The sequence below is a fragment of the Oryx dammah genome, unplaced genomic scaffold (genome assembly GCF_014754425.2).
Source record: "Oryx dammah isolate SB20612 unplaced genomic scaffold, SCBI_Odam_1.1 HiC_scaffold_13, whole genome shotgun sequence".
Lineage (NCBI taxonomy): Eukaryota > Metazoa > Chordata > Mammalia > Artiodactyla > Bovidae > Oryx > Oryx dammah.
The window spans coordinates 21,037,049-21,049,142 of record NW_024070197.1 but is presented as its reverse complement, the minus strand read 5'-3'; the positions used below and the strand labels follow the sequence as shown (position 1 = coordinate 21,049,142).

General features: G+C 54.4%; 1 protein-coding gene across 1 annotated transcript in view; it reads right to left on the bottom strand.

Moving 5' to 3' along the window:
• PEPD (peptidase D) overlaps window positions 1–12,094 on the bottom strand; it is a 126,290-nt gene that overhangs the window by 71,110 nt on the left and 43,086 nt on the right. The window contains exons 8-9 of the mRNA XM_040253146.1: window positions 6,647–6,722; window positions 5,533–5,579 (exon numbers count right to left, since the gene is read on the bottom strand). Coding sequence (XP_040109080.1) covers window positions 5,533–5,579; window positions 6,647–6,722 — 123 coding nt within the window. The remainder of the gene's footprint in view (window positions 1–5,532; window positions 5,580–6,646; window positions 6,723–12,094) is intronic.

The following is a 12,094-nucleotide window of genomic DNA, read 5'->3' as shown; positions in this document are numbered from 1 at the left end:
TTGTGGGAGGATGTGTTGCAGAGGATGTGGTGGAGTGTGTGTGTGTGCATGTGTGGATATGTGGGGTGAGGAGTGGGGAATGTGTGTGTGGTGTAAGTGGTGGGGTGTTTGTGAGACAGGACGTGATAAGAGTGTGAGTGTGTGTGTGTGTGAGATATGAGTGGTGCGGTGTGTCTGTGTGACGTGCATGTGTGGGGGTTGCATAAGGGGGGAGCCCCCCTGCACCCTTGGGGAGAAGCCCCTCAGGCCAGGTCCCGTCTCCCCACCTCCAGTCCAGGCGCAGTGGGCACACAGAACACACAGAACTGTGATTTCCTCCCTCTGACCAAACGGCAGGAAGAAGCAAGGCCACTCTGAGCAGAGAGCAGCCCGGCCGGGCAGCTGGGCACCAACAAATGGCTGGAAGAATACAGGAGACTATTACTGTGGGCTGCCGTCTGTGGCGGAGCCCAGGGAAAATCAGGCCCTGCCAGGTGTCTCCACACAGGGTCGGGGGTCTGCCAAGAAGGACCCCAGCCAGGGGAGGAGGCCAGCACCGTGCTTGTCCCTTGTAGCCCTCACCAGAACCCTCTGCCTAGTCAGTGACACCCACAGCCCCCACGGAAGCTGCCGGGAAAGGGCCCGTAATGCCCCCATTCACTGCTTGGAGAGAAAGAGAGCGCAATTTCAATTAAGGTCCCAGACTGTCAAAAAACGTCAAGTTATTAATCTCCTCGTGGCAAACGTGAACCCGGACCTGCTTACACAGCCAATTGAGCGTGCTCTAAATTAGTGTTTGCAGGTAATTGATTCAGCTGCCAGCCCCAGGCCGGCCGCTACAAGCCAGTGACGCCACTAACATTAAATAATATGGGGCGGTAAAGCGCGCTGCCTGACTGGGCCTGCAGTCAGATGCCGTTAGCGCCCGATTTACCCAAACATTAACGTCTCATCGGTTTAACACAATTTACGACACCTCAATTGCGGAAACTGATTTTCATTTCCTCTGGAACCCTCCTCACAGGCACAGAGCGGAGGAGGGGGGAGTCTTAATAAATGGCAGCGGGTCGCTTCCATTTTTCTAATGTGCCCTGAAGATTTTATGACAAAACTTTGATGATGAAACAGAACAAGATGAGGCTTAGAACCGGGTCTCCTGGCCAGCAGCCTGCCTGGTCTGAGCACCACTGTGCTGGGGGTGGTGTGCCCTCCTTCCAGAAAGTCAGTCCTGTCTCCTGCCCCTTCAATCCTGACGTGCCAGAGGCCCTGTGCTTCTTGCCCTGAGTTCCCCCTTCTGTGGGGCTGGGGCTTGGCCATGCTCCCAGCAGAACGTCCAGAAGACTCTAGGGACACTTCCAACCCGGGGGTCAGTGGCCTGCAGGGAAGTCGCTGCCTTGGACCATCCCGGGCATCAGTGCAGCCTGTGTAATGAGCACCACACCTCCAGGGGAACCTCCACCTGCTTCAGACGAGATCTCACACTCCCACTTAGTCAAGAGAAGAACGCTGAAGTTTACAGCTGGCAGAGAGGACAGGAGAAAAGTAGTTCAGGACGTTTTCTCCTCTTGCGCACCCATCCATCTAACTCACTCACGTGTATTTCCTGACACCGACCGTGGGGCGAATGCTGCAGATTAATGAGATGCTGGGGCCTCTAAGGGGAAGTTCCTAGGTTCCAAGGACACAGGCCACAAAACGGCATCCCGGGCCATGACAGAGACACGCCTGTGGGGAGAGCGAGCCTGAGGCAGAGATGTATGCCCACCTCACTGCTGAAGACTGAGCTGTGGCACCGGCAGTAGGGGGTGCCCTCCTCAAATCTGGCCAGGGACACCCCAAGATGCGACAGTGTCCCAGGACAGCTCAGTTCAGCCGCTCAGTCGTGTCTGACTCTTTGCGACCCCATGGACTGCAGCATGCCAGGCTTCCCTGTCCATCACCAGCTCCTGGAGCTTGTTCAAACTCATATCCATCGAGTTGGTGATGCCATCCAACTGTCTCATCCTCTGTTGTCCCCTTCTCCTCCACCTTCAATCTTTCCCAGGACAACCACCTTCCCACTGCCTCTAGTTGCGGGGGCAACATCATCTGCTCCCCAGGGTCACCTGTTCTGCCTCTCCCATCCCGCTTGCCCTTCAGGAACAGACTCCATCTCTTGTTCCCATCATCTCTGCCTCAGCTTTTCTCCAGGGGGAAAATCGCCCCCACCCTCCACCCCAGGAAGCCCCTGCTCTCAGGGTCCAGGGACCCACAGATCAGATGCCCCCTTGCCCTGCCTGGCTGAGGCCACGAGGACAGGCACCGCTTCCCATCTGTATCCCCCACGGCCAGCTGCAGAGGGGGCACAGCATACAGTAGGTGCACAACAGCGCACCCACCTGGCACTTGAGCTGGACTAATGCCCCTCATCACTCTCAGGGCAGCTGCTTCTGGCCCAGAGCCTCAGGGTCATTTCTCAGAGGGCTGCCCCGATCCACAGAGGCGGCGGCAGTGGGGCCAGCCTGGCACGGGGAGGGGGCGGGGGCGGGGTGGCGGAGACCAAGCAGTGCCCCGATCCACAAAGGAGGCGGCAGTGCGGCCAGCCTGGCACAGGTAGGGGGCGGAGACCAAGCAGTGTGCAGACAGATGTAAGCTCTCACCAGAGCTCAGCTTGTCAAGAGGCTCTCCTTCAAACGGCAGCCAAACACAACATGTAGACGCTGAATCCCGACTCAGACCAACTCGAAAAGGACAGCTTGAGACAATCCGACCTAGACACTTGTAATATTAAAGATGACTGTTAACTTACTTAGTGGTTATGTGAAAAGGAAAAAAGTACCCTCATCCACTGAGACACCCACTGATGTATTTACAGGTGAGATGACTCCATGTCTGGGGTTTGGTTTTAAACACTCCAGCAAAACAGAACTAAACAAAAGCCCTGACGGGGCCTTGGGTGTTCATTACACTCCTCTGTAGCTCCTGCTGTTGTTCAGCCACTCAGTCGTGTCTGTTCTTTGGGACACCACGGACGGCAGCCCACCGGGCTTCCCTGTCCTTCACTGTCTCCTGGAGTTTGCTCAAGCTCATGTCCACTGAGTCAGTGATGCTATCTAACATCTCATCCTCTGCAGTCCTCTTCTTTTGCCTCCAATCTTTCCCAGCATCAGGGTCTTTTCCAATGAGTCTACTTGGGGAATATTTCAAATTTCTCATTAAAAGAAAAAAAAAAAGACCTCTATTGCCTGGGGTCAGGGAGTTAGGGAGCAGGAGTTATTTCAAGTGGCTGACACCTGACCCAGAGCCCACACCCATAGGAATCCCAGGGCAGATACCATATTTCAGCAGGAGACCACAGGGAGCCAAGAGTCCTCCTCTGGCAGGAGTGACAGAGCTGGGTCCCTGGAGACTCACCAGTTCTGTGCCCTCTCGTGGTAAGTCACAGCAGCGGGGCCTCTGAGGCCATGTTAACCTCTTATCTCCCAGGATAAGAGGAGAGAAATACAGAGGACTCCTTTACAGGTTATTAGACTTTGGAAAAAAAGATGCCTACCCCCAAAGCCCAGGATGATGATGACCATGAATATCCACGATGCCCACGGCTGACTCTGTCTGCACCTCACCCTCAACCTGAACTGATGAGGGGGGCTGTCAGAATAGGCTAGGGGTGTGGAGGCAGGCCAACCCCGAGGGCACCTCGGGGAGACTTGGGCCCTGCAAGGGGGTTCGGGGAGCAGCACCGAGCTCTTACAAGGCCAGGCAGGAAGGCGCAGCCCAGGATGGATGGTACAGGGTAAAAAATTTTTTTGTGCTCACAACATTTCTGACATCAAATAAGTGGGTTTTCCACACTAAGCAACTCTCCAGTTCTCGGTGCACCTTCTGACACTGCCTGCCAGAGTTAGTTGCAGACGCCACAGATTAAGGGCTCCATACCACAGAACTGGCCCCTCTGCAAGCACCAAGCCCAAGCCCAGGCCCCTTTTGCTAAACTCTGACTGATCAGCCTGAAATCAGGGGTTCCCACCAAGCCTCGCCTTGGGTTTCATAGTCTGCTAGCATGGCTTGCAGAGCTCAGGAAAGTGCTTTACTTGCTACAACCACTTTATTATGAAAGATAAAACTCAGCAAGGGTTGAATGGGAGTGCAGCACAGGGCCAGGTGTCGGGGGAAGGGCAGAGCTTCCAAACCCTCTCCAGGGGCACCACCCTCCCACCACCTCCCTACGTTCGCCAATGGAGATGCTTTCCGAACTCTGTGGTTTAGGGCTTTTATGGAAGGGCCATTACCTCCTTAGATACACGACTGATTAAATCACAGTCAGAACTCAGTCTCAATCTCTAGTGCCTCTTCTCCCACTCTGAGGGTCCTTCATTAATATAAGGGGCTTCCCTGAGAGCTCAGTTGGTAAAGAATCTGCCTGCAATGCAGGAGATCCTGGTTCAATTCCTGGGTCAGGAAGATCCGCTGGAGTAGGGATCGGCTACCTAATCTAGTATTCTTGGGCTTCCCTTGTGGCTCAGCTGGTAAAGAATCCGCCTGCAATGCAGGAGGCCTGGGCTCAATCCCAGGGTTGGGAAGATCCCCTGAAGAGGGGAAAGGCTACCCACTCCAGTGCCTGGAGAATTCCATGGACTGTGTAGTCCATGGGGTCAGAGTCAGACATGACTGAGCAACTTTCACACTCACTCACTCATTAGTATAAACTCAGGTGTGGTGGAAAGGGGCTTATTGTAAATAACCATATGCTCCTCCCTATGAGGGGATTTCAAAGGTTGTACAAGCTCTGTGCCAGGAACTGGTGGTAGAGACAAAACACGCATTTCTTATTATGTCACTCGCGGAAAAATGGCAGCCTCTTCAGTGTCCTCTCTGCACAGGATGGGGCTCCCAGGTGGTGTGGCCACTAGTGGGAGACTTGGGAACGGAGGCTTTCTGCCCCAGGAGGGGGTGGGAGGGCAGTCACTGAGGCAGCTTGGAGCTGACTCCAGGGCTTCTTCATGCCCTGGGGAGCAGCCTGCTGACCTCTGGGTCCCGGAGCGTGGCTGACGAACTGGCCGGGCCACACCCAGGATAGTGGGGCAGCCCCGCCCCACCTCAAGGCCCCCGGGGGGCAACGGGCTCAGCCTAATTGGAGCCACAGGACGACAGAGCTCTCCAGAACGCTTTATGAGCCACTTAACCATCCCTTGACCCAGTCGTCCAAGCACAGCAGACATAATGGCAGTGTTTACACATAAAAATGGCAAGCTGTTTTACTAGCGGCTTTCAGAGTCACAATAGCAGCTATTTGGTAAAGTTTCCCACAAATGGCAGAAAGTCCAAGAGTGGAATGCTGGGGCACTAAACCACCCTGAAAAGTAATCAAAGACCGTTCCCATCAAACACTCTGCCAAGAGGCAGGGAGGTGGCCCCGGTCAGGAGAGAAATCCTCTCTACCCATGACGTGGAGTCTGCCCCTGATCCCCACTCAATCTGTGCGCCGGCCGCCACGCCTCATCTGTCACTTGCTCGGGGAACATCAATTACTGCTTTTTACATTTTAATCTTTACCAGAGAAACACAGCAGCTTACCTTTCCATCTCATATTCTTTCATTCCCACTTTTACAGCCTTCATTACCTGGAGGATGGATATTAAGCAAAGACATTTGTATTAAGGAGATAAGTAACACTGCCTTATAAATAATGTATAGCACTTTTTCCAAAGAATCACTTCTTTAAAAAAAAGAAAGATACGTGCACACAGTGGTGCAGAAATGTGACAAATTAGAACTTTTTTTTTTTAAAGCTCCAAAGTCATATAGTTTATTTAAACTACTCCGGAGCACTTTTATTCAGCAGTCAATAAACACCTCAGCAGGCGAGTGAAGATTTAACCAAGAAGTGTTGGGTGAATACTTAATGCTCAGAAGGCCATGGCAACTATCCTAGAAGGTTTCCCTCCTTATAAAACACAGACAACATGAACTGGAACAACAGATTCTGTTGCTCCCAATGATCCCCATCCATCTCCTGACACAAGGCTACAAAAGTCAGTGAGTAGGTACTGGGCTAGCCCACTCAACCAGACTCATTTTGGGAAATAAACTTCCTTCGGGGGAAAGTGGAAAGGTGTGGGAAAAAACCATGTGAGAGGGCTTTCAGAAAATGTATGATGGTAATAAATGTGCTTGATTCGTGGGTAAGGACCACAGGTTATTTTTTTTAACGGGTTTTATTTATTTATCTAAACTTTTGGCCACACCCTATGGCATGTGGGATCTTAGTTCCTCGACCAGGAACCCACCCCTTGCATTGGAAGGTGGTCTCTTAACCACCGGACCACCAGGAAGTCCCAAGGACCACAGCTTCTTTCAAAGGAGCTGGGACGGTCAGGATGCCAGGAGGGGGAGTCCTATTCTCCCAGAAGGGGGTACTTCTTGTCGGGAAATTCTCTGAGAGTGGGAGTTTTAATGTGAGAAACGGCCAGAGCCTCTGTCCTGCATGTCCTGGCCCTACTGGGGAACAGTAAGGAGCCAGCACTGTGCATCCAGCCTGCAGAGGCACTTCCTGCCTGCTGGTGTGGCCTGGGGACCAGCGCCACCCCAAGACCGTCCATCTCAACACTCCCCTCTCGGCCCACACTGAGCAAAGCTGCTTCCCTGACCCTCCCGAATGGCAGGTCCAACGAGCCAGCACCCAGCTTACCTCCCGGTGGGCCTCACTGGAGATTTTATTGGTGTAGCGCAAAACCTCCAGCTCCATGTCCGTCTTGAAGACCCGGCTGCAGAGAGGAGAGACACAAAGGAGCAAGTCAGCGACTTCCAGTGGGAGCTGGCTGACCCCTCCAGGGAGACCCTGCACCGCCTGAAGAGGAGCCTGAGGCTGCAGATGGGCTGCCTGGGTGTGGGGGTGGGCAGAGAATGGGCCACCAAGCCTCAGGGATAATAAACTTGCCCTCCAGACCCAACGCCAGCCTCAGGAGTGCGGGCTGTTTCCAGTGATGAGATTGGGAAGCCACTGTGGGTGGTAGAAGCCCAGATTCTGTGGCCAGAGACAGTTTGCCTCATCTGGACTCAGCTTCCTCATCCATTAAATGGGAATATAGCTGCTGTTACTGCTAAGTTGCTTCAGTTGTGTCCGACTCTGTGCAACCCCATAGACAGGGGCCCACTGTCTCTGGGATTCTCCAGGCAAGAACACTGGAGTGGGTTGCCATTTCCTTCTCCAAATGGGAATACAGCTACTGTATTGTAAATGGGAATATGTGTGCAGGTAACACTGCACGCATGCATGCTAAATTCAGTCATGTTTGACTCTTTGCGATCCTATGGGCCGTAGCCCGCCAGACTCCTCTGTCACGGCATTCTCCAGGCAAAAATATCAGAGTGGGTTGAAGGGCCCTCCGCCAGCATGGCAAGGCTGCTGGACCTGAATCTTAAGTGTGCTGACTCCCAGCACTCTGCCCAGATGGCTGAAGAGTTCTCCCATTTCCTCCTCACCTAGCCTGCAGGTCAGGCAGCCTTGGAAACATGTGACTCAGGCCCCTAGCATGAGACAGGGTCATGGTGGGAACAGGGACGGGTCAGGCAATGCAACAAAGACACCCTGCTATGCCCTCAAGGCTCAACTGTGCCTCCTGCCAGCTGCACTCCAGGGGGGTCCTCCCAACAAACTCACGTTAGTTGCCCAAATTTGGTTCGGTTTCTGGTCTTTGCAACCAATCACAAGCCTAAGTCAGACTCCTGTAGAGAAGCTAAATAAATATTCATTTTCTATTTCTACTCATTTGAAATAAGCAACTGTAGGTCATGAGCGTTTAAACAGCAGCCCGGCCAGCCCTTATGTGCGTGGAGTCCTTGGTGCATTCCTGATGGCGAAGTCTGCTCCCTTTATGAAAGGTGACCTGGCTTCACCAACGGGCCCACACAGCCACCTCTCCTCTCACAATGGGAACATGCTCAAGCCCCCTCAAGATCAGCATGGTAGGGGACTTCCCTGGTGGCCCAGGGGTTAAGAATCTGCCTTCCAATGCATGGGACATAGGTTCCATCCTTGGTGGCGGAACTAAGATCCCACATGCCACAGAGCAGCTAAGCCTGTGCACTGCAACTAGAGAGTCCGTGTGCTGCAATGGAAGATCCCTCGTGCTGCAACTGAGACCTGACATGGCCAAAAACAAGATCAGCACAGAATACTGTCATGGTGATAGATTAACACCTGCCCCTCCGTCCAGAATGCACCTGGTCTAACTACTGCCCTCCTCTGAAGCCTGGTGGCTCTGAGCTAGTCTCAGCCAAGGCGGCCGAGGATGGCATGGAGCACCCATCTCCACCAGATGTGATCCCCAACACACGCTGTCTCCACGGTGCCCAGCTGGACAGCCACCAGTCATGTGTCACCAGGAAGGAAGGATGGCATTGTGCAGCCCAGGGACACCTTCCTAAGCCTATAAAACCTTCTGGGGGAACGGGGGCGAGGTGGGGGGGCGGAAAGATCAACCACCCACCCACTGAGACTCTGTCCAAACAAACACGCCTTCTTTATTGAGGACCAGACCCGGAAGTCTCAGCCTACTCTTTATCATCATGAAGGTACTCTGGCTCCACCTCCAGGTGCTGTTAGCAGTGCCACCTGGGGGAACCAAAAGCTGGCTCCTGTGCCCCGGAAGGTGAGGTCCAAATCCACTCACAGGATAACCTAGCGGCCCCTGGTGCTTTGATCCTGCCCTACTTAGCACCAGCCCTAAGATCTGTGAGGGGGAGCGGACCCCTCTATTCTCCGATGCAGTAATGACCAGAGTGACAACACCCGTGGGGACCAGGCCCAGGCTGCCCAGCCTCTGACCCTCCACCTCTCTCTTCAGCCTGGTCCAGCGCTCTAGCCACGCTCTTGCTGCCACTTAAACCCCTAGGCTCTGTGCCCTTCCATCAGCACGAGCTGGACCAAAGCCCCAAGAGGCACCAGCCCTAGCCCAGGCCTGTGTGTGTAGGACAGGAGGGCTGAACGGAAACCACTCGGCCAGGCGGACAGATGGCACCACTGCCACCGGCCTCCAATGCTCTAGCTCTGCTAGGATTCACAGCAGAGCGTGAAGGCTGCTCTCGACTTCCCCCACCACGGAGACCTCCCAGGGCTCCTTCTAACATGAATGAACTCACCTCCTACCTCTTGGAGAACACAGAAGCCGGTAGGCAGGTGTGTTCTCACCTCTTCTCCAAACTCCCAAGCCATCCCCCCAACATGCGCCCCCACCCGGTGAAAGGGAAGGTGTGCCCTCTTATCAGTGAGGCTCAGCCCCCCGCAACATACAAACCTGGGCTCAGCACCTGCCGCTCTTTCTGGAAGCTCCATGGCTGCTCACCTCCTCTTCTGACCAAGCTTTCTCCCCACCTCCTGGCCCCGTTTCCAGAAAGGAAACCCGGACAGTCCTTGCCCCGGGAGAAGAGCTTTTATGAGCCTCTTCCCTGGCTTGTCCCCTTCAGGCCCCCACCACTCTCCCAGCTCCCCAACCATCAATGTGTGGGATGACGACCTCCTCACAAGCCCAGAAGCAGTGACCTCCTGAAAGCAAGAGGCACCATGACGCCTGCCTCCACTGGCCCATCCTCAGCCGCCTCACCTCCTCCATCTCTCTTGGGTCCTCCCCTCCCTACCGCCCCCCCACCCCGCCACCCCCGAGCTTTGCCGCACAACCTGCTCCCAAACCCCTGGCTCGGGTATAGACCTCTTAGCTGCACTCCACCTGCAGGACTCCCAAGGCACTCCCAGCTCAGCGGGGGAGAGACTCCCACCCTTACTTGAGCTCCCACCTCCAGCCACAGCTCCCCATCCCCAGTGCCTAACACACAGACCTGGGCGACCTCTCTCTCATCCGTTCATCACTCCCACATCCAGCTGATGACCAAGGGCTATGATCCCACCTCCGCAACCTCTCGTGCCTCCCCTTTCTCTTTGCCCCACCCCACTCTCTCCAGCCTGGACCACCTCTCCTGGCTCTTCTGGCCTCCAGCCCTGTCTGCTTCCTGGACCACAGTTGTGGATCTTCAGACAATGCAAATATGACTAGGCATTCCCGGGCTTAAAACCGTTAGTAGTCCCCAGATGTCCAGACACAGTTAAAACAAGGACCCATACTCAAGATTTTGTAATAACCTAAAAGGGAATATGTGTGTGTGGAAAATAACTGGATCACTGTGCTGCAAGCCTGAAACTAACACGACACTGTAAGTCAACTATCGTTGTCGTTCAGTCGCTCAGTCGTGTCTGACTCTTTGCAACCCTGTGAACTGCTAGCACGCTGGGATTCCCTGTCCTTCACCATCTCCCAGAGCTTGCTCAAACTCATGTCGGTTGAAGTCAGTGATGCCAGCCAACCACCTCATCCTCTGTCATCCCCTTCTCCTCCTGCCTTCAATCCTTCCCAGCATCAGGGTCTACTTCAGTTAAAAAACAACAACAAAACCTATCTGGTGACCCTGAGGCTCTCCAGGGCCCACCTGACCTATCTCCATCACCTAGCTACAGCCTCCTTCCCCGTCCCCCACCAGGGACCCCTCTGCCTGGAACTGGTTTTTGCCCTTTCATTCGCTGGCCCTTTCTCAGGGCTGGTTCCACCCAGTCCCTCACCAGGAAAATCCCCTCCCTCTATTCCGTGTGCAATAAGCGATCATGCTTGTAATTTCTTTTTCATTTAAGTCTCCCTTTAAAAGCCCACAGTCCCGGAGAGCAGGGTCCCAGAGCCAGAACAGTACCTGGCCCAGAGCAGACAGACAGGACCTGGGCATTAAAACCAAAGCTGGAAAACACCTTACTTCCAAACAGGACAAAGAACGGCTCATCTGAAAAAGAAAAAGAGGCCTCCCCATCTCGCCCACCCTGGGTTGTTCCCTAGGTCAGCGTGGGATGTTGCCCAGCCTGGCAGGTCCGGAGCAGAATAGGGAGACACAGCCTCCCCAGGCCTCAGGAGCCTAACCCCGTCCCACCACTGCCTGCCCCCTGCCACACAGGTAGGAAGAGGCAGCCCCAGTGATTGCGCCCCAGGAGCCCACCTCACAGGCTCTTACATTTGCTTCAGCAGCATATATACTTCCCAGGCTCTCCACCCGCCTCCTCTCTGCAGCCTGGACACCCTCAGTCTTGAAATAAGCAGGGAAGAGACTCCACCAGCCAAGGGGAGAGGGCACTGGGAGACCAAAACCACTCTCCCTCCCAACAGAAGTGATAAGCATGTCGAGCCATCTGAGGCCCAGAGTCCTGTTTTCTTTTCCAATTTCACTTTGGGGAAGATGACAAACTTGGCCTCTAGTTGATTTACTCAGGATTTATATTTTCAGTCACGTTAAAAAAAAAAAACAAACATCAAACAGAAGCAGGGTGAACTGTCCCGAGAAGGCAGTTCTCCGGCGAAGCCAGCCTGGTTGAGCCCAGGCCTGGCCCTGTTGAACCCAGGTTTTAAGGGCCCTGAGAGTAGACAGCTGCGTGTGCCGGCTAACCCGACTGCCCATGGGTGCTCTAGGGCTGATGTTTTGCCCTGGTGCTGGGGGTCTCAGCCTGGCCCTGTTAACTGCACAACACAAGCACGAGAAACTGTCTTTAGGATCGTGGCAGGAAGCAGTAAGACTTTCCTGTGTTCTGCACAGTTTCTCCTCATCTGCAAGAAGACTCGCTGCCCTGAGACCGAGAAAGCTATTTCCTTTACTGCCGCATACAAAAAGGCAAGAAAGGGGATTCTGCCGTGGTTTGGCCTCTGTAGACCCTTGGAGTGACAGAAGGACGCTGAGTGTCATACTGAGTCCCAGCTTTGCCCAGCCCGAGGATATATGGGGTGGGGCTTAGAAACATCACCTGCGAGGTGTCCATCCCCAGGAGAGGATGGAGGTCACCTCCTCCATGAAGCATCAGAGGACCAACAATGCTCAGGACAGGATGGCACTGATGCCCCTTCAGGTGTCTGGGCAGAAGGCAGTTCAGGCTCTTCTAGCAGCAAGAGGAGGTGCTTGATGCGTGCAGGAGGTGAGGACACTCAGGCAGAGCCCCCTGCTCGTGGCCAGGCCTGTGAGTACCACCACATCAGGAGGCTGCTCAAAGAGAAAGGTAGCCCCACATGAGAGGAGGGGAGAGGAGGGGAGAGGAGGGGAGAGGAGGGGAGGGCAG